The 23,009-nt window shown below is 40.7% G+C and overlaps 2 protein-coding genes across 2 annotated transcripts; one reads left to right on the forward strand and one right to left on the reverse strand.

Moving 5' to 3' along the window:
• Positions 1-5,462: 5,462 nt before the first annotated feature.
• On the reverse strand, positions 5,463-21,348 carry LOC143847876 (protein neprosin-like). Its single transcript, XM_077356669.1, has 6 exons — positions 21,157-21,348; positions 20,905-20,991; positions 20,623-20,829; positions 6,244-6,297; positions 6,005-6,094; positions 5,463-5,846 (listed from the first exon to the last, which is right to left on the reverse strand). The coding sequence occupies exons 1-6, from the start codon at positions 21,346-21,348 to the stop codon at positions 5,463-5,465; spliced, it is 1,014 nt and encodes a 337-aa protein (XP_077212784.1).
• Positions 10,620-13,951, forward strand: LOC143849019 (protein FAR1-RELATED SEQUENCE 5-like). The gene is made up of 3 exons (XM_077358071.1): positions 10,620-11,830; positions 12,094-12,231; positions 13,457-13,951. The coding sequence occupies exons 1-2, from the start codon at positions 10,688-10,690 to the stop codon at positions 12,127-12,129; spliced, it is 1,179 nt and encodes a 392-aa protein (XP_077214186.1). The 5' UTR covers positions 10,620-10,687; the 3' UTR covers positions 12,130-12,231; positions 13,457-13,951.
• Positions 21,349-23,009: the final 1,661 nt, after the last annotated feature.

Consider the following 23,009-nt stretch of genomic DNA (forward strand, 5'->3'; position numbering starts at 1 on the left):
ATGGATCTTCAAGGCAAACCAGTTTTTCTCCTACCATTCCACGCCGGACGAACAATGCCTCACTGTTTCTTCCTTTCACATGGATGGAGCGGCCCTAGCATGCTTCCAGTGGTGCTTTCGGAATGGCCAATTCCAAACCTGGGATGCCTTCGTCACGGCATTAGAGACGCGCTTCGGCCCGTCACAGTTTGTCGACCACTAGGGCGCACCAACGAAACTCACCCAGAAGACTTCTGTCCTCAACTACACCGCAGACTTTGAAGCCCTTGCCAACTCACCTCCGGCCTACCCGCCGCCCTCATGCTCAGTTGCTACATCTCGGGGCTCAAACCCGAGATTCAACGAGAGGTCCAGGCTCTTCAACCGCCTACCCTCTCTCAAGCCATGGGACTTGCCAAACTTCAGGAAGACAAGTTCAACGAGGCGCGACGTTTCCCATTCTGACAACCATCATACCAACAGCCCGCGCCCGAAGCCGACACCATCCGCATATGAAACACCCACCAATCGATTTCCCATCCGCCGCCTTATACCCGGCGAAATGCAAGCCCGTCGTGAGAAGGGCCTTTGTTTCAACTGCGACGAAAAATTCTCGCGCATGCATCGCTGTAAACCTCAATTCCACATCATGCTCTCTGAGGATGCACCGGATCCACTATACCAACCCGAACCAGAACCCAACCCCTTCCCTCCTGAACCAGACCCACCCTTAGACCCCCAACCAGAAATTTCCCTCCATGCCTTTGCCGGACAACCATCCCTCCGCACCCTTTGTTTCACTGGTCGCATATCCCACCTGCCTGTTCAGATCTTGGTCGACAGCGGGAGTACACATAATTTTATCCAGGAACAAATCGCCTCACATTTGCATCTTCCCATCAACTCCGATACTACCTTTTCCGTCACTATTGGAAATGGGGCTCCCTCACGTGCATCGGGCATTGCGCCCAAGTTCCATTATCAATCGGCAACACCAATTTTCTCCTGGATTTATTTGTTCTCTCATTACACGGCGCCGATGTCGTACTAGGTGTCCAATGGCTTCAAAACTTGGGGCCAGTAACTTTTGACTATAAACAACTCTTCATGGCCTTTATGTGGGATTCGAAGCCCCTCACACTCTTTGGAGAACCATCCCCATCTCTCCAATATATTCTTCCATCACAATTAAGGCGGTGTCTTAAAACAGCTTCTGTGGCCTCTCTCTTTCACATGTGGGTCATCAACCCCACACCCAGCAACCCCGTAATTCCCGACCCTTCCATTTCAACCATCCTTCAAGAATTTGCACCACTGTTCGATAAGCCACATGGCCTTCCCCCACCTCGTCCATTTGATCACCGCATACACCTCCAACCAGTACCTCCCCGATGAATGTCCAACCTTACAAATACCCCTATTTTCAGAAGCGGGAGATCGAGAAATTGGTAACCGACATGATCTCTGATGGCATCATCCGCCCCAACACTAGCCCTTTTAGTTCTCCAGTCCTCGTTAAAAAAAAAAAAAGATGGTTCATGGCGGTTTTGCGTCGACTATCGAGCTCTCAATTCCGTCACTGTGAAAGACCGTTTTCCCATCCCAACGGTTGAAGAATTATTTGACGAGCTCCATGGCTCCAAATTCTACTCCAAGCTCGACCTCCAGTCTGGCTTCCACCAGATCCGCGTCAATGCAGCCAACATCCCGACAATTACATTCCGCACCCACGAAGGCCACTACGAGTTCCTTGTAATGCCGTTTGGACTCTCAAATGCCCCATCTACGTTCCAGGCTGCGATGAACTCGACCTTGAAGCCATTTCTTTTGAAATTTGCACTAGTATTCTTCGACGACATCTTGGTGTATAGTGCCACCTGGGACCTCCACCTCAGTCACCTGCGACAGGTACTCCAAGTCCTCAGTGATAATAATTTTTTTCTCAAGCTTTCCAAGTGCAATTTTGGGCAGGAAAAAATTGAGTATCTAGGTCACCTTATCTCCTGTGTCGGGGTCGCCGTTGACCCAACCAAAATCGCTGCAATTCAGCAGTGGCCCAAGCCTACTACCATCAAGCAACTCCGCGGGTTCCTCGGTTTGGCAAGTTACTACCGCCGTTTCGTGCGCGGTTACGCGTCTCTCGCGACTCCACTTACTGATCTCTTAAAAAAAGAAGCGTTCCAGTGGGGTGATGCCGCTGACTCGGCCTTTAGAGATTTAAATGAGGCACTTACCACCACCCCTGTTTTAAGCCTCCCAAATTTCGACATCCCATTCGTCGTCAATATGGATGCCTTAGGAGCTGTCATGGGTGCCGTTTTGTCACAACACGGTCATCCTCTCGCGTATTTAAGCAAGGTCCTTCCCACACGGTTACAAGCCTCATCTACATATGCTTGGGAGATGTTTGCCATTACTGAGTCGGTTTGACGTTGGCGCCACTATCTATTGGGGCGTGAGTTTATCATTCGTACAGACCATCGCAGCATCCAGCATCTCGTGGATCAATCGATCCAAACACCCGAACAACATTAATGGTTGCAAAAGTTGTTGGGTTTTCATTACAAGATCATCTCCAAACTTGGTCGTGAGACCGTAGTAGCGGACGCTTTGTCCCGTTGCACCGACTCCTCCTTCGCAGCTATATCTACCCCGCATGTTGATCTTTTGCACCAGATTCGATCGGAACACCAGTCGGATTAGGACACCCTGAAGTTGGTTGGCGCAATACAAGCATTCCCAGATCAGTATCCAAAGTTTCGATTGGCAGGAGACGTCATCTACTTCCAAAACCGTATATACTTGGCTCCAAGCTCACAACTCAAAGCCACGATTTTCAAAGAACTTCACTCTTCTCCTGTAGGTGGTCACTCCGGGTTCTTGCACACGCTCGCTCGCATTCAGCAGAGTTTCTTCTGGCAAGGCCTACGCAAGGATGTGCGTCGATGGGTCGCTGAGTGCCTTGTTTGCCAACAAACCAAGTATACGACCAAGTCTCCGCAAGGGCTTCTTCAGCCACTACCAATTCCGAATCGCATCTGGGAGGACATTGCTCTTGATTTTATTACTGGACTGCCCAATTCACATGGCAAAACTGCGATCTTAATCATCGTCGACTGGTTTTCAAAGTATGCCCACTTTGTGGCTTTAGCCCCAAATTACACTGCGGCGAATGTGGCTGACGTCTTCGTTAGCAACATTGCAAAGCTACATGGCATTCCACGAAGTATTGTCAGCGACCGGGATCCACTCTTCCTCAACACCTTTTGGCGCAAGCTTTTCAATCGCCAGGGTACCACTCTTCGAATGAGTACCGCCTACCACCCGCAGACCGACGGACAGTCAGAGGTTCTAAACCGATGCCTGGAGCAGTACTTGCGTTGCTTCTGCATGGACCATTCTCGACAGTGGTTCACACACTTAGACTGGGCGGAATATTGGTATAATACCTCATTTCGCACCGCCATTGGGATGACCCTGTTCAAAGCGCTCTATGGACGTCCACCACCAGCCATTCCAGATTACCTTCCATCCGACTCGAGTGACGACCCAGTGGACTGCGAGCTCAAAACTCGAGACATTATCCTTCGCCAACTCAAAGCCAATCTAGAAAAGTCACTATCAAGGATGAAGCTCCAAGCTGACCGCAAGCGCACTGACCTCCAGTTCAAGGTCGACGATTGGGTACTAGTTAAACTTCAGCCGTATCGCCAGTCGTCAGTAGCTCGCCGTCCCTTCGTCAAGCTCGCCAGGCGTTACTACGGCCCGTATCAGATTACGGATCGTATCGGTGCTATTGCCTATCGGCTACGTCTTCCACCCGGCACACTAATTCACCCGGTTTTTCACGTCCCTCTCCTCAAGCCATTCCGTGGAGACCCTGGAACAACCATCAGTCCCCTTCCGGACAATACTGAGTTGAGCCCGAACCTTGAGGACAAGGTTCATTTCGAAGACAGGAGGAATGATACGGTGCCGTCATCCATTCCCACTTCATCCGAAGTTCCCACAGATATCACGACTCCTCTTGCAACTGCCCAACGACCACCCTCGACTAGGACTCGACATCCACCATCGAACATGAAGGACTACGTGTGAAATCCTTACGGTTGTGCTACCTCTAGTCAGTAGAATAGGAACTTTTATCTTCCCATGTTCTCCATGTTCTCCACGTAGATGATTTCAGTTTCCCATGTTCTCCATGTTCTCCACGTAGATGATTGCAGTTATTTCTTGTACTTGTTTAAGCGATGCATGTAATAGCTAGGAGAATATAATATGATTATTTTCTGTTCCTTATCTCTTTCCCTCACAATTCTAGGAGGACCTGGCCTCGAACTTAGGAAAGACTCTTTACTTTGTTGATTACACAAAGTACTCTACCAAACCCCCAAAACCTGTGGATTGAATCGGATTCCTTCAATGCCGTTAACATCATCAAAGGCACCAGCCCTTGTCCCTGGCGGAAAATCAAAACAGTGGACAAAATTCTCTCCCTGCTTTCAGAATTCAGAGCTTGGAAGATCACTCATATATGGAGGGAGGGTAACCAAGCTGCAGACCTCCTTTCGAAAAGCCAATTCATCCCAAAAGGATCATTCTTCTACCCCCTTCCCCCTCAGGATGAGCTTGATTGTATCATTACAAGAGAGGCCTCGGGAGCCCTCTATCACCGGATGTAGCTTTCTATTTTGTTTGCTTAAAGGTTGTATTGTGTTCTCTGAAGGGAGCTTGTTCCCTCTAGCTGGCAGCTGTGCCCTCTCTTTGTAATTTTTCTCTTTCTTCAATATATTCAGGTCGGGGTCTAGCCTAACCCCATCTTACCCATCCAAAAAAAAAAAAAAAAAGTGTACTCATTTGATTGCAGCTCGTGCATTCATTATGGACTGATCAAAGGTTAAAGGATCCGTTTTTGTTCAAATGCTTTAGGGTTGTTCCTCATATGTTCTCTCGAATTTTGTTGATTTTGTTTGAATTCGAGCTTTAGGATTATCATGCCCTTGCTAGGCAATGGAGCAAATGATCACCAACAATCGAGGAGTTCATGAATATCAAATGCGATATTAGTAGGCATGGGCCCTATTGTTTGAAATGCCTGGAAGAAACCTAGATTTTTGTTAGAGGTCCTGGTGGTTTAGGAGGGTCATGTGCTCTGTTTCTAAAGCACTGGGTTTTTCTAAAACTTGGTTTTGACACCCGCAGTTGTAAGAGTCTGGTGAGATTCTACTGGATCTCACCTTAACCAAATTAATTTATGGCCCAGAATCCGATGGTGTAGTTTTCTCTGATGAAGAACTAAACCACCTTCTCAGGCTATTCGCACAGTGATCCTATCATAAGTTCGATCCTACCCACATGGTTAGGCGATAAAAAGACGAATGGGGGATGTGGGAGAGAGAAATTTGACTTAAAAACTTGTGACCTGTAAATGCAAGTAAGGACCAATTGAATAGAAGCTTATTCAATTGTGACATAGAGCCAAATCATTCTGAGCACTCACCCCCAGGTCCGCCAAAAAAGAGAGAATAACCCCCATCAGGCAAGTTTTGATCACCCGCCACATTGTAGCACACAGAGCTCTCTACATAGCTTTCAAGGTTCCAACTGGGAGCTCTTTTATAATTTCCATCTTCGTCTATAAGTTGAATCATTGAAATGTAACTTACCGTTTTGTATCCTCCTTCACTTGGAAGATGACCACTCCCCATCGGAGGCCAAGCTTCAGTTCCTGGGTTGAAAACTTGTCCACCCCACTGAACCGTCCTAGCTTTATCAGCGAACAACGTACTGAATAGTGTCTTAGGCCAGTACCCTATTTGTGTATTTTCTCCTCCAAACAACAGCCACCAATCTTTACTCACAGGATCCTATAATGAACAAAACATAAGAACGAAAAAAAATCAGTAAGTTTTAATTATTCCCTTTTTCTTTTCTTAAAGGAAAAATGTGATGAAGAGATTTGGAATCACCTTGTACAAGGTGAAATCGTTAGCATATTGGGTTCGTTATACTCAGAAGCGGGTACTATACCCACGCCCATGGGTATGTACCTGCTCACTTGTACGAACCCTGGGCAAAGAACGTCATAGCACCCTGTCGTATCAGCATTATCTGCCTGTGTGTATACAAATGTAAATACAGATATAATTAGTGACATACTGATGATTCATTAATTAGGGATTTGCTAGTGTCCATCGCACAAGGCATTTCACAGATGGTCTGCTGCATCTGACAGCAGCCACAGAGAGAAGTCTTCAATAATACCGTCCAGTATGAGTGCAGATGAAGGTAAGTGTCGTTGTATAATTCTGGGTGTACCTGAGAGAGTCAAAATAAAATTCACATGCATTAACTAAATGTAATTATCTAAGAAAATCCCGTACTTTGGGAGAGATACTCTAAAATGGGGCAGCAAAACTTTGTTATAGTCTAAAATGTGATAGCAAACATCTCTCTCTCTCTCTCTCTCTCTCTCTCTCTGTATATAGACACACACACAGAGGAAATGGTTTGTGTGCAGCTGCACATTTAAGCTATTTGTGCATGGCTGCACAAACCATAGTGGAGGCCACATTTTTTGGGGGATCCAAAGCATTCATTTGGAAGGCAATTCCATGGATAGGGTGTGTACCAAAAATCAGCCCTATTGGATCATCCTAACCCAATCAAAGTTGGAAGGGAAAATGGACAGACACTGTTACTGCCCATTATTTTCCTCCACAAATGGGGGGGTTAGGATGATCCTAAAGGGATGATTTTTGGTATACACCATATCCATGGAAGGGCTTTCCAAATGAATGCTTTGGATCCCCCAAAAAATATGGCCCCGCATAGTTTGTGCAGCCGTGCACAGATAGCTTATCTGTGCACATGCACACAAGCCATTTCTCTCTCTCTCTCTCTCTCTCTCTCTCTCTCTCTCTATATATATATATATATATATATATATATATATATATATAGAAAAGGAGTGTGCGGTCGACCGCATATAAGGTTATATGCGGTCGAGGGCCCAAACACATGGGTCCCACATTTTTTGTGGTGATCAAAACCATTCATTTGCAAGACCCCATCATAGATAGGGTGTGTTCAAAAAATCATCTCCATTGGATCATCCTAACCCATCCAAAAGTGGAGGGCAAAAATGGGCAGATTTCTGGCAAATGGTGTATGTCCATTTTGCCCTCCACTTTTGGATGGGTTAGGATGATCTTATAGAGCTGATTTTTTCTATACACTCTATCTATGTAAGGGCCTTGCAAATAAATGCTTTGGATCATCCTAACAATGTGGGCCCACATGAGTTTTGGGCCCTCGACCGCACCTAAGCAGCTTAGGTGCGGTCGAGCGCACAATCTTATTCCTCATATATATATATATATATATATATATATATATATATATAGAGAGAGAGAGAGAGAGAGAGAGAGAGAGAGAGAAAACTGTTTATGCGCTTAAGCGTTCGAAAAAATGGTGCGCTGAAGCGTGCGTTTCAAAGTGCGTTCTGTTTGTCGTAATAAAATCGAGGGTTTTTCTAAAACCATAACGCTCTCTCTCTCTCTCTCTCTCTCTCTCTCTCTGTATCTCTTTCTTCTCTCTCATTTTTTAAAGAAAACCCAACTTCTCTCTCTCTATCTCTCTCTCTCTCTCTGTATCTCTTTCTTGAGAATATGGTGCGATGAAGGTTTCGTTCCAACTAGCTGTTTGCGAAGAAGGTGCGATGAAGGTTCAAAGAAAACCCAACTAGCTGTTTGTGAAGAAAAACCCAAATGGCAAATGGCAGATTTCAAATAGAAAAACCCAAATGGCTGATTTCAAACCCTCGTTTTTGTTTAAGCTTGAAGAAACCCAAACAGTTGCAGATGCCCTCTTTTTTTTAAAAGCCCAACTTCTCTCTCTCTCTCTCTCTCTCTCTCTCTCTCTCTCTCTCTCTCTTGAGAATATGGTGCGATGAAGGTTTCGTTCCAACTAGCTGTTTGCGAAGAAGGTGCGATGAAGGTGCGATGAAGGTTTAAAGAAAACCCAACTAGCTGTTTGCGAAGAAAAACCCAAATGGCAAATGGCAGATTTCAAATAGAAAAACCCAAATGGCTGATTTCAAACCCTCGTTTTTGTTTAAGCTTGAAGAAACCCAAACAGTTGTAGATGCCCTCTTTTTTTTAAAAGCTTGAAGAAACCCATCGCATGAAAAACCCCCTTCTTCCATCGCATGAAAAACCCCCTTTCAAGTGGGTTTTCCATCGCAGAACCTCTCTCTCTCTCTCTCTCTCTCTAAGGTCTCTGCTGCAAGTGGGTGGGATTTGGAAACTAGAAAACCCCCTTCTTCCAAATCGATTTCGTTCCGTAAAAAAAACCCAAATCCATCGCTACGGAGCATCGATCGAGGTGAGTTTTCCATACTTTGTTTTCGTTTCTATCAAATTTCAGACAAAGATTACAGGAAAAATCGATTCTCTGTAACTTTCTGTGTTTTTGAGTTTATATTAATGTCTTGAAAAATTACAAGAAAACGATTCGACGTAGCGTTTCGTGTTTTGAATTTAGGTTAATCTCTTATGAATCATGATTTCTTATGTCAAGAATAAGATCTGTGGAAATTTAATGTTTTTTTGTTCTTTCTCTGGTTTGTTTTTTTTTATAGATTTTTGTGGAATAAACACTGGAAAACGATTATGTGTAAACTTAGGTGATTTGAGTTTATCTTAATCTCTTATGAAACACAATATGTATTAATGCTCTTGAGGTTATCAAGAGTAAGATTATCAGGAAATTTTCTAGTTTTTTCTTAGCTAGTCTCAACTTTCCTCGAATTATTACTAACATTTGGACTTTCTTTTCTTTTTGAAATGATAACATTCTAGGAATTGTCTTTCAACCAATGGGGGCGCCCTTTCACCTTATTTATGTAAGGGCGCCCTTCAGTTTAGACTTGCTCAACTTTTTGATATAAAATCTATAATGATCCGGGTAAGTTTTGTTCATTCAAAATATTTCCAATAAAGTTTGGGGCTTGGTAGACAATTTTACAGAAAGCCATTGCCACACACTTTTTCAGAAGAGAAGAGCCACCTCATTGCATATTTTTGTCTTATTCATTTAATTCATCTGAGATGGCTACCTCTTGTGAACAAGTGAGACCTGAGGTGGCTTTCTGCAAAATTGACTAGCAAATCCCATAAAGTTAATTGCACCCACTCTCTTTATTGTTATCTGTAACTATCACAAGTAGAGAAAATAGAGCTGATGTAACTTTCAAAGTAAGGGTTTTTAAATATTCTTCAAAGAAAAAAAATGGAGGGTTTCAGTTTGATTGTTTATGGTGTGTTAATGTCTGGAAAAATTGGGTTTTACTATCAGAAAGAACATAGCTTTAACTCTCTTTCAACATGAAAATATCACTGCCTTTATTTTTTCTTTCATGTCAGTACATTCTTATTTTTCTCTTCTTTCAATTACTAGGAAAATGGAACCAACCTCTTCGCAACCGTGTGGGTCACGTATCGAGGATAATGACCGTACACAGTCTGCTTTTGTTGATAATGCTTTCTCGCAAGCCTCCAGGTTAGGTATTGAAGAAGTTGACGCCCATGGTCTAATTGTGGTTGATGATGAGGTTAATCTGATTGAAGATAATATAGAATGGGCAGATACTGATATAAATGACGAAGATGAGGGTGGTAGTACACCCAATAAGGCTATTAGTGAGAATAGTAGTGTGAAGAAGCCGTTTGTGAACCAAGTGTTTGATGATTGGATGTCTGCGTTTGAATTCTACAATTCTTATGCCCTGGCTACTGGTTTTGGATTACGGAAATCCAGTACAAATAGTTCTAAAAAAACAAATGCTGTGAACTCAAGGAAATTTGTGTGTGATAGAGAGGGGGTGAAAAAGTATAAGGGAAAGAAAGTGGATGATGGTAAGGAAAAGAGGGAACGACGAGCTGTCAGATTGGATTGCAAAGCTAAGATGATCATAAAACTAAGAGATGAGAAGTGGGTAGTGACCACCTTTGACGACATTCATTCTCACATTCTGACCTCCCCACTTAAGAGGCAAATGCACCGTTCCCATAATAGATTCAGTAAGAGTGAAAGTGTGAAGACGTTGATTGACTGTCTCGATGAGACTCAGATGCCGGCTGCGAGGATTGCAAAGGCTATTAATTCAACAAACGATGGAATATCAGGTGTGGTAACACCTGATCAAGTTGCTTCCCATTTGAGAAAAAAGAGGGTGAACAATATAGGCCAAGAAGCTGTCTTAGTGGCCAATCATCTCCAAAACAAGAGATCAGAAGACCCGAATTTCTTTTTCTCAATGGAGTTGGATACGGATGTGACCTTCCGATCTATGTTCTGGGCTGACGCTAGGGCTAGAGATGCTTACATAACATTTAGCGATGTCATTGTATTTGATGTCACTTACAAAACCAATAGGTTATCTCTGCCATTTGCACCGTTTACGGGAGTGAACCATCATAGACAATCGACCCTATTCGGATGTGCCCTGTTAGCTGATGAGACAGAAGAAACCTTCAGTTGGTTATTTGAACAGTGGTTGACGTGCATGCATGGCAAAGCACCTGATGCAATAATAACTGATATGGATCCAGCCATGAAAAATGCAATCGGAAGAGTTTTTCCAGACACCCATCATAGATTTTGTTCGTGGCACATACACAGGCATTTGCTTGAGCATGTTGCAGAGATGAGGGATTCGACTAGTAAATTCTGCCTCGATTATAATCGGTGGTATTTTTCAAAAAACATAGAGGATTGTGAGCAGTTGTGGGAAGATTTGGTTTGTAATTATGAAATCGGGGACAGTGATTGGTTATCTAGGATGTGGGAGCAGCGAGAGCATTGGGTTCCGGCATATTGGCGAAACACATTTACTGCAGGAATGACTTCAAGTCAACGTAGCGAAAGCATGAATGCATTTTTTGATGGATATGTGAATAGCAAAACTAGCTTGCATGAGTTCTTAGATGCATGTGATAGGGCACTGGTTCAACGTCGTAAAACAGAAGCTGAAGAAGATTTCAAGTCGAAATATTCGAAAGCAAGTATGAAAACGAATAGCCCATTGGAAGAAGAGGCGGGGATATTCTATACGAGGAATATGTTTAACATTTTCCAGGATGAGTTGAGGGATAGTAGTGGTTGTTGGCACGACCAGTTGAGCAAGGATGGGGCCGTGGAAGAATATTTGGTAGGTCTCAGAAATGATGTGAAGAGTAGATGGTGTAGGGTATTTTATTATGATTCCGATGGAATGACCTTCAAATGCGATTGTGCTAAGTTTGAAAGGGAGGGGATCTTATGCAAACATATCTTTCGTATTATGGATATGAAACAATTAAAGAAGGTCCCCGACCATTACATGTTGAAGAGATGGTCTATTCAGGCAATGTATCAAGTAGGGGGTACAATATCTACAAGGCCACAAGTGGGTAGTAGCGTCAATCCGTTTGAAAGGTGGTGCCTAATCTCAAGATGGCAGCGACTGGTTGATGGACCTGGAAGAGATGAGAAAGTTTTCAAGAGGATGACTGAATTTTGTGATATTCTTTTCGCTGAAGAAGAACAAAAGCAGAAAGAAAATGAAGTTACATTGGAGGCAAGTGAGATACCAATCGTTGGTAGCGAAGTATATTCAAACTTTGCTGTGAGTCAAATAGCTGAAATCACAATTCGAGACCCACCAGTTGCGAAGACAAAGGGCCGTCCAAAGAATCCAACACGCTTGAAATCTGGCTTAGAGACATCTATATCCGAACCAAAGAAACGGACGTGCCAATCCTGTGGCGGAAAAGGACATTATAAGTCGACATGTAAAAATAAAAGCCAGGTTTGTTTTGTTCCCTACTTACTCATTTGTATGTGTACATGGACTTTCTTAAAGTGGTAATTGTAAATGTTTATATACTGATTTTGTTATGACGAATGTAATAGAAGCCTAAAAGAAAGCACCAAGAGGGAGAAGACGTAGAGGCAGAGGAAGAGGAAGAGGCATAGGAGGAGTATATATATATATATATATATATTTTTTTTTTTTTTATCATGCTTCGCAACAGTTCTTATCTGTTTCTGAATTTGGTGGAGATGATACAGGTACTTCTAATTGGTGCTGCATCAGTTTTGCTATAGCAGTGTTCGTATGCAGTTTTTGTAGTTGCAGGGATGAGCTACTTACTCATGCTCATTTGTGGTCAATGAGGGAGGAGTACTACTTCACAATTACATGTACTGGTAAGGAGATTCTCGAGACAGATTTTGAAATTTAATGTCTTCCATATTATCAGTGTTAAATTATTGGGTGATCCAAGCCAGTCATTTGTTGGGCACTGCCCAAAATATAGCAATTCAATCCCTATATTTTCTGACCTTTACAGATTTACCTGTAGGGTATTTTGATGTAGTCTTCTTTACACCTCAATTTGCATCTGTAGTGCTTCACTTATCTGCAGCCTTTTGAAAACCAAAATCCTATTGGCAGTGCAAAATTTTTACACTGAGCAATTCAGAAAATTTCTATTTTGTGCTCTACTTGCTTGTCTGGTACCCATAATCTGTATCGCTGTCCTGTAGGCCATCGCTTCTATGGCATTCTTAATCATCGGCAAAGGCTGATAATGTCCAGCACAAAGTCGTTTCCTGATAAAATTCTATGCATTAATAACAGCATTGAGAATATAAAAACAACCCTACAAATAACGGAAAGCCTTAAGGGACAGAAAATATGTAAGACAAAATGACAGGAAAATCCTTGGATCAAATGCATCTAACTCCAAACACCAACCCTCAGAACACTGTTATGTAATTTCTAATTTTTCACAGGAATTGAGACATTTTCATTGCTGATATAAATTATAATTGGTTGAAAAAAGCATGAATAGGATAACATGCGTGTCCCAAAAACATGTCCAACTAATGCCATGGGAAGGCACAAAGAGAAGGATTCACACTCTCATGAATCTTCCAAGAACGACGTGTAAATGTGTCAAGATCACACAAGTAAAGCATGCATTTGAAATCTGAAGGAATGTGGCCTAATCTAAAATCCGGCTTCAAAGATTTTCCAATTACTATATTTCTTTTTGTGGACGATAATGCAATAAATAGATAACCAACTAGCAGTTAACAGAGGCATCCGATTTCAACATTTCGGATCTATTTCCCTAATGCTCTTTCTAAACTTCTAGCTTAGGTACATCACCCAATCTATTCCTTAAGTAGTAGTTGTTGTGATGATTTGATTTGTAGTTGGTGGTATATTATTTATCGATATTTATTTTGAACAGAAAGACACAGATGTTTTGATAATTGCAGAAAACCAGCTTGTCTTTTGTTTTTTAATTGGCTTCTAAGAGGGGGGATATCATTTCCCTTTGGAAACTGTAATAACATTTGACAGATCCTTCAACATCTAACCCTCGTGATATCTCACCCAATGTCATGTTTTTGTTCATAACAGCTCGGAGGACCATCTTATTCAGTCCCAGTGGGGAGGAGAGACGCAAGAAGTGCGAACAGGAATGCAGCTATAGCACAGCAACCAAACAAGATGATCAGTACACCATGTTCAGTGATGAAAACCCAAATGCCTGTTCTGTCATGTAAAACAGCTGATTCCATAGAAAAGAAAATGGGTTTTTTTTGTCCTCTGTCACATTTTATCTGTTTCCCCTCTCCAAGTCCACTGTAAACAATTAAATGTTGTTTTTGTGCATTTAATAGAGTTTCAGGTCCTTCCAGGGCTTGGATTAGTTGTTGTTGTTTTTTTTTTGTCTGGATTTTCCAATATTTAGGTTGTCAAGGAACAGCTACATATATCTACTCTGTTGTCCAATGGTTTTTCAAGGCATATCAGTATTTGTACTGTGCATACCAGAGTATGCACACATTTACTTTAAATTCAAATAAAAGGTAAAGAAGGCTTACTCTTCCAAGCAAAAGAGCCACATAAACAAGGTGGGGTTTAATGTAGTACAAACTTTAAAAACTTTTGCTTTTTTGCTTTTCTGTCAACTTCATGAGATGTATGTGTCGGCTCCCCTTAACAAAGCAGGGATTTTGTAACAGCAAATGGTAAAGACTCCCCTTACCAAAGCAGGGAATTTGTAACAGCAATTGATAAAGACTGGGCTGCCAAAATCAAGGAATTGTGGTTATAATCTCCCAGCTTAATCGAGATTGGGATTGAGCATGAATTACCTTAAATAAGGCCCAGTTCGTTTGAGATTATCACAACCAATTGTGAGGGCCAAATCTATTATTGAGCTCAACTTTACGTTTAAATTTTAGCCCATTAATCGGTATGGCCCTTGCAATCGGTTGTCACAATCTTAAAAGAACAAGGTATAAGGTGGATGAATAATCTGCTGTTTTCTAGAGGCATAATTTGAAATTTTGTTGGGCTAATGCACTATTTGCCCAATATCCAAAGTTTCAGAAAACCTGGATGGCATAATTTCCATGAATAAGCACTCTTGCATCTATAAAATGTTTGGAGCTTCACCTTCTATCTCTTTAATTGTTTACATTGGACCCTTTTTTTATTTTTTTTGATTAGCGGGATTTGCTAGTGTCCTTCGCACAAGGCATTTCACGGATGGTCTTTTGCATGTGAGAGCAGCCACCTCGTGAATAAAGACAAAATCTGCTGAAAAGTGAGCCTATGAGATGGACACTAGCAAATCCCTAAATAAGCACTCTTCTCTAAGATTTTATATGGTGTTGTCCAGTCATTTTCAAAAAGTACTGTATGGGTCACACCACAGGATGATCGAAACTGTCCATTTGATGGACCACTAGCATGTCAGACAAGAAATCACAAAGATGGGGAAATTGCACAACAGTTTTAGCCGAAATAACAAGAATGTCTTGAACAATGTTTCAACTCCAACCATGAAAATAACTACATTGTAAACAACCCTATCATGTTTCAACCCAATTTACAACTGTCGTTTCCAGAAAAAGTTTCCAGAAAAAGATGAAAAAAAAATCTACCAAGACTAATACTTAAAGCATCGAAATTTCATGCTTTAATATGAACAAGGTACAAGAATAACAAAATCCCTATAGCTGATAAGACTTTAAGCAAGCTATTTTCATTCTTCAGGAAGGCGATCTCATGCGTTACGAAGGCGATCTCATTCTTGAGGAAGGCAATCTCCTTCTCAACTGCTTTGATATGTTCTTCGTTTATCCCCTTCTCGCCATCATCTGCGCATCCGGTGTTGAACCTTTCCTCCCTACCTGACCCGGCCTCATCATCCCATCGAAAATATTTGCAATTGTGGCCCTGCATGTTATTTAAACATTACATTCCCAGAAGTTTTCCAACAACTTTTTCAAAAAACAAAATAGATAACAAGTATTGCAAGTTTACTCACAGGATAATCAGTACATGCCAAAAACGGACGGCCTTGGTTATTGTTTTTGTTGGTCCGAGTGATTCTTCGAACTACTGGCTTTTTACAATAACATAAGTTTGAGCCCAATCCATCGCATACCGTACCACTATTATTGGTTGAAGATGCCATTATGTTTCAATACATACTGCAAGATAATTGGTATTACAAAAATTCACATAGTCCCAAACAACATAAAACAACATAAAACTAAGTAAAACTATTTTCTCTCATACACAGAAAATATTTCGAGCCCAATCCATCGCATACCCTACCACTATCATATCTGATGCAAATATCCAGAGAATATTTAAAAACCCTTACTTTGAAAGTTACATCAGCTCTATTTTCTCTACTTGTGATAGTTACAGATAACAATAAAGAGAGTGGGTGCAATTAACTTTATGGGATTTGCTAGTCAATTTTGCAGAAAGCCACCTCAGGTCTCACTTGTTCACAAGAGGTAGCCATCTCAGATGAATTAAATGAATAAGACAAAAATATGCAATGAGGTGGCTCTTCTCTTCTGAAAAAGTGTGTGGCAATGGCTTTCTGTAAAATTGTCTACCAAGCCCCAAACTTTATTGGAAATATTTTGAATGAACAAAACTTACCCGGATCATTATAGATTTTATATCAAAAAGTTGAGCAAGTCTAAACTGAAGGGCGCCCTTACATAAATAAGGTGAAAGGGCGCCCCCATTGGTTGAAAGACAATTCCTAGAATGTTATCATTTCAAAAAGAAAAGAAAGTCCAAATGTTAGTAATAATTCGAGGAAAGTTGAGACTAGCTAAGAAAAAACTAGAAAATTTCCTGATAATCTTACTCTTGATAACCTCAAGAGCATTAATACATATTGTGTTTCATAAGAGATTAAGATAAACTCAAATCACCTAAGTTTACACATAATCGTTTTCCAGTGTTTATTCCACAAAAATCTATAAAAAAAAACAAACCAGAGAAAGAACAAAAAAACATTAAATTTCCACAGATCTTATTCTTGACATAAGAAATCATGATTCATAAGAGATTAACCTAAATTCAAAACACGAAACGCTACGTCGAATCGTTTTCTTGTAATTTTTCAAGACATTAATATAAACTCAAAAACACAGAAAGTTACAGAGAATCGATTTTTCCTGTAATCTTTGTCTGAAATTTGATAGAAACGAAAACAAAGTATGGAAAACTCACCTCGATCGATGCTCCGTAGCGATGGATTTGGGTTTTTTTTACGGAACGAAATCGATTTGGAAGAAGGGGGTTTTCTAGTTTCCAAATCCCACCCACTTGCAGCAGAGACCTTAGAGAGAGAGAGAGAGAGAGAGAGAGGTTCTGCGATGGAAAACCCACTTGAAAGGGGGTTTTTCATGCGATGGAAGAAGGGGGTTTTTCATGCGATGGGTTTCTTCAAGCTTTTAAAAAAAAGAGGGCATCTGCAACTGTTTGGGTTTCTTCAAGCTTAAACAAAAACGAGGGTTTGAAATCAGCCATTTGGGTTTTTCTATTTGAAATCTGCCATTTGCCATTTGGGTTTTTCTTCGCAAACAGCTAGTTGGGTTTTCTTTAAACCTTCATCGCACCTTCATCGCACCTTCTTCGCAAACAGCTAGTTGGAACGAAACCTTCATCGCACCATATTCTCAAGAAAGAGATACAGAGAGAGAGAGAGAGAGAGAGAGAGAGAGAGAGAGAGAGAGAGAGAGAGAGAGAGAGAAGTTGGGCTTTTAAAAAAAAGAGGGCATCTGCAACTGTTTGGGTTTCTTCAAGCTTAAACAAAAACGAGGGTTTGAAATCAGCCATTTGGGTTTTTCTATTTGAAATCTGCCATTTGCCATTTGGGTTTTTCTTCACAAACAGCTAGTTGGGTTTTCTTTAAACCTTCATCGCACCTTCTTCGCAAACAGCTAGTTGGAACGAAACCTTCATCGCACCATATTCTCAAGAAAGAGATACAGAGAGAGAGAGAGAGAGAGAGAGAGAGAAGTTGGGTTTTCTTTAAAAAATGAGAGAGAAGAAAGAGATACAGAGAGAGAGAGAGAGCGTTATGGTTTTAGAAAAACCCTCGATTTTATTACGACAAACAGAACGCACTTTGAAACGCACGCTTTAGCGCACCATTTTTTCGAACGCTTAAGCGCATAAACAATTTTCTCATATATATATATATATATATATATATATATATATATATATATATATATAGAGAGAGAGAGAGAGAGAGAGAGAGAGAGAGAGAGAGAGAGAGAAGTGTTGGTGCGCTTAAGTGCACCATTTTTTTCGTGCGCTTAAGTCGTTATAACGCCTCCCATCGGTTCCTTTATGTGAGACCTTGTTAACTAACCAACTTTTCCAAAAGCTTAAGCTATTGGAGAAAGGCGTTATTTATCTTTTAAACTTTAACACTCCTCCGCACGTGTGGCCTACTTGGCAAACACATGACACATGTGGTCCCACTTTGGGCTGACCATCACATGTGGATTTTTGCTATCCTGGAGATTTGAACTCGAGACCTTTGGCTTTGATACCATGTTAACTTACCAACTTCTCCAAAAGCTTAAGCTTTAGGAGTAACTGGTTGTTTCTCGAACTGGTTGTTTCTCGAGCTCTGATACCATGTTAACTAACCAACTTCTCCAAAAGCTTAAGCTATTGGAGAAAGGCGTTATTTATCTTTTATACTTTAACAGACCCAAACATTTAAACCAATGGGAGACGTTATAAAGATTTGAGCGCACCGTTTTTTTGGTCCGCTTAAGCGCACCAATACTTTTCTGATCACCCAAACAATGTGGCCCCAACTGTTATTTTAAGGTAGGGAGTAAATAAGTTATCTACTCCAGGGAGTACCTTCTCTTTTCTCATATATATATATATATATAGACACACACACACACACACACAGAGGGGAAAACGATTGTGCGCTCGAGCGCATATAGCTTATATGCGCTCGCGGGCCCAAAACTCATGTGGGCCCACATTGTAAGGGTGATCCAAAGCATTCATTTGAAAGGCTCTTACATAGATAGAGTGTGTACAAAAAATCAACTCCATAGGATCATCCTAACACATCCAAAAGTGGAGGGCAAAATGGACACACACCATTTGTCACAAATCTACCTATTTTTGCCCTCAACTTTTGGAGGCGTTAGGATGATCCAGCTGATTTTTGTTATACACCCTATCTATGATGGGGCCTTGCAAATGAATGGTTTAGATCACTACAAAAAATGTGGGACCCATGTGATTGGGCCCTCGAGCGCACAATCATTTTCCTCACACACATACACACACACACTATATATATATATATATATATATATATATAGAGAGAGAGAGAGAGAGAGAGAGAGAGAAAACGGTTCCTACACATATGTGTAGAGAGTTCTCTACACACTAGCTTAAAATACAGTGGGGGCCCACATTGTTTGGGTGATCCAAGCCATCCATTTTAAAGGCCCTCACATAGATAGGGTGTCTACAAAAAATCAGATCCCTAGGATCATCCCAACCCTACGATTTGTGGAGGTAAAATGGATGTCTTTAAACCTTCACAAATTAGTCCATTCTTTGCCTCTACAGTTCGAATGGTTAGGATGATCCTATGGATCTGATTTTTTGTGGACACCCTATATATGTGAGGGCCTTAAAAATGAATGGTTTGGATCACCCAAATAATGTGGCCCCCAATGTATTGTAAGCTAGTGTGTAGATAACTTATCTACACATATGTGTAGGAACCGTTTTCTCATATATATATATATATATATATATATATATATATATATATATATATAAGAGAAATCATATGATAATGGAAGTACCAACTTTTATTTGTGGTACGACAGTACCACCGTTGATATTTGATCCAACAGAGGCATATTAAAAAGTGTGCTGCTGTTTGATCAAATATCAAGGGTGTGAAGATGAGTACGAGTTTATACTCCTATTCATCCTATAATTTCTCATAACAATATAAAATAAATGTATAGCAGATTATATATGTGTGTGAGCGCACGCGTGTGTGAGTATATGGTTTGTGAGCGGAGGAGCATCAAAAACTCATGTGGGCCCACATTTTTTGGGTGATTCAAAGCATTCATTTGAAAGGCCCTTACATGGATAAGGTGCCCTACAAAAAATTAGGTTCATAGGTTCATCCTAACTCTTCCATTTGTGGAGGGAAAAAACGGGCAGTGGAGAGACAATATATGTCCTATTTATAGAGGCTACTGATTTTTGCACTACCATTTTTTTTATAATTACCCGAATTGTCCTTGTCTACTGATTTTTACTAGACTACTGAGAGAGAAAAATCCGCTCCGGTATGGTTAGGAGGAAGTTCCTTAAGTACCTTCAAATATACTCGTGTGCATGTATTTACTAAAATACCCTTAACCCCTACTATGTACTGGAGCCAAGTTTTGTTCGTTTTGGTAAGGGCAGTGATAAATCGACCCCCCAAAATGATAAATCGACTCCTCATGTGTCTATCTCTCTTCTCTTTCTCTCTCTAACCCAGGAGGGAGAAAGACACATGGGAGTCGATTTATCACTCCCCTTTTGGTAATTGTAATAGCTTTTGACAACTGTTTCAAATGACCAGGCTCTCATCTAAAACTTTGGCCAAGCCTAAAGTGAAGTCAGTCCTAAAGCCATGTCTTTTGCACGACTCAATCTCTTTTTCTTTTCTTTTTTTTGATCGGTAAGCTGGGGATAGGTCAATTTCAAATCTCGTGAATGCCTTATCCGTCCAATTTCAAATCAAATTCTATTGCCTTGCTAGTATATGTCATATATAAATTGATATAGGAAATCAAATATGCTGGTTTGAAGGCTACTCACTGTCCACCCAAGTTGAATATTTCCCCCATCGTAGTCACCCATCCAAATAATACTCTGTGGATTGATCGGCATACAAAGGTAGAGCCCATCTATTGAGTCGTGCTTTGGTACCATAATACTCTGAGTCACGCACCGTTCTTATCAGCGCAAGCTGCGTGGTAAATAAATTTCATCACTCAATTAATAAGGAAGTCTTCCATGACTATGGAGGAGATAACAAGGCACGAGTTACTTAGAATGATGCTTCATTGCTTCATGTTTCATTATCATTATTTTACATAATCAAGGAAAATCCTGATAGAGATTTTAGGATTGAAGCATGCATGTGGCTAAACTAAATCAACCTTGAAGTCCCATGTGCAATCCCTTTTTAAACTTACGCGGAATTGAGGGGACATGATCCTTGAAGAATATGATCTCCTAATTTTTTGGAGAGATTTAGATTTTATTAGATCCTCCTTTTGAATCCTCCGGATTGGAACTGTTCCATGTGGGCAACCTCCGTCCTTGAGCCCAATCTCTGAAGGCACACCGACAGATGAAACTCGCTCATCAATCATCCCTTTGGGCAAGGAACCAGGGCTCATCTGCAAACGGAAAATATTCATCGCTAAAAATGTATATAAAAATAACCATTGTGAGATGAGGAGAGTATAACATACACGAATCTTGTGATTCTTTAGCAACGGATGATCGAAAGCAGGTTGTTTGTGGATGTCAACACAGTCAAATATTTGTCCATATTCAGTCTGCAAAAAACATATAACCTATTTTAGTCCTACTTCTTTTAAATAGGCACTCTTCTATCCTTAGTAATTGATAGAATATGTGTTAATGGAAATTTTATAAATAAATGAGGAAACGATGAATCATGCACCACACTACATAATTTAAAAGGAAGTATATACTAATACCTGAATAGTCTTGATTGTTGGTTTATTGAGAACCTTCAGCTGTCTATCGAGCTCCAAATCTTCTTCTCTGGATAAACTTGTTCTTCCTCCTTCCACTGTTTGGCTAACGATGACAAGAGAGAGTGCTAACAACGAAAGCACTATTCCATTCAAAGCCATTTCACGGCCATCAGCCTTCTCTATGAAACCCATGAAACAATGACAAAATATGAGAATTTCTATTATTCTTTGATACAATACAATTAGCCCTAATGAGTGATTATATAGAACACTCAAAGGGTAAAACATAGAAAGAGATAAACATAGCCAAGGCAATAGATAATCTAGAAATCCTACCTACTAAGATTAGCCTAATTGCTAATTTAAGTTAGCTACTTAATCTAGCTAGGTTACCCCATTCAACCCACTTGCCTAATCTAATACCATGGTGATCCAACGGTGTGAATTCAACACAATCTAACTGTGAGATCTCACATATTTTAACATGCCCCCTCAAACGTATGTGGATTGAAAATCAACATACATTTTATTACAATGAAATTCCCCAGTAAGAAAATAAAATTTTCTCCCCAAAAGAAAATAGAATTTGTTGATTTGAAGCACACTACCGAAGTTTGATGATGAATATGCCCTGATGTTCCCCAATAAGAATATAATTTTTGTTCCACAAAAGAAAATAGAATCTTTTGATTTGAAGCACATTGCCAAAGTTTGATGATGAATATGCTCTGATGTTGTTGCCGAATGCATATTACTGAAGAATAAGCCACTTGTTGATTTGCAGTGAAGAGATATATGAGAACAAATCATAGCCTCAATGGGTTAGATAAGACTCAAGCCTCGATGTGCAAGTAGTAATGAGTCACTATGGACCAATGCTGGAATTGACAAGAAATGGGTCATTATGGACCAGTGCCGAAATGGGCAAGAAATGTGTCACTATGGACCAATGTCGAAATAGGCAACAAAAGGGTCATTATGAACCATTGCCGGAATGGGCAAGAAATGAGTTACATTGGACAATGCCGGAATGGGCAAAAAATGGCCTCGATGGGCAAGACATCATGGGTCGGTAGTGAGAACCGATCCTCATGGAATATTAAATTCTCTTTCAGGCACACGCTTCAAAAGAAATGAAGCACCTCAACTGAAAGGAAATATTTCAGGAATGCACCTCAAATGAGGCACTTCAATTGAAATTAGAGCAGAATGAAAGTTTGATAAAAGAGGAAGAAAATGAGATACGACAATTAACGGCATTTGATGGAAAAGTATCCATGAGTGAGAAAACTTCAGGGGTTTGGACGATGCGGAAGAAATTTTAGAGGTGAATATATCAAATTTGAGGAATTTTAATATAAGACGAGTGGAAAGGTTGACGTGCAAGAAAGTGGATTAAAATAAAATGTAAGGGAAAAAATTGGAAAGAGGGTGGCAATATCAATTTCTAGAGATGTATTTTTCATATAACCTAGAGGAGGTGCATGATAAAAGGACCCAAAACCAGAAAATATGAATAAAGAAGAGGTGTAGATAGCAAATGGGGTCTGGCTGCTTAAGACAAGAGAAAGTTGGTGCCTTGAATAAAATGGTAGGGTGGTATTACCATTATGTTCTCGGCAAGGAAATATCAGGCTTTGGCCGTCGACCTTGACGTTGGAGGTTCGATCCCAGCTTACCTACCAATGAAAAAAAGAAAGAAAATATCACAGCCCTTTTCTTTAATATCACATCACGCCTCTACTATCTTAGTCTTCTCTTATGTACTTCCTCCTCCATCTTTATCTTATGTCAGAGCAAGTTCCGTTCGCCCTCTTATTTTGGCAGCCGATGATAACGGGTTGATGAGTGTT

This window comes from Tasmannia lanceolata, unplaced genomic scaffold (genome assembly GCF_043159265.1).
Source record: "Tasmannia lanceolata isolate RefF3 unplaced genomic scaffold, GAP_Taslan_0.1 ptg000016l, whole genome shotgun sequence".
In the NCBI taxonomy this organism is placed as follows: Eukaryota; Viridiplantae; Streptophyta; class Magnoliopsida; order Canellales; family Winteraceae; genus Tasmannia; species Tasmannia lanceolata.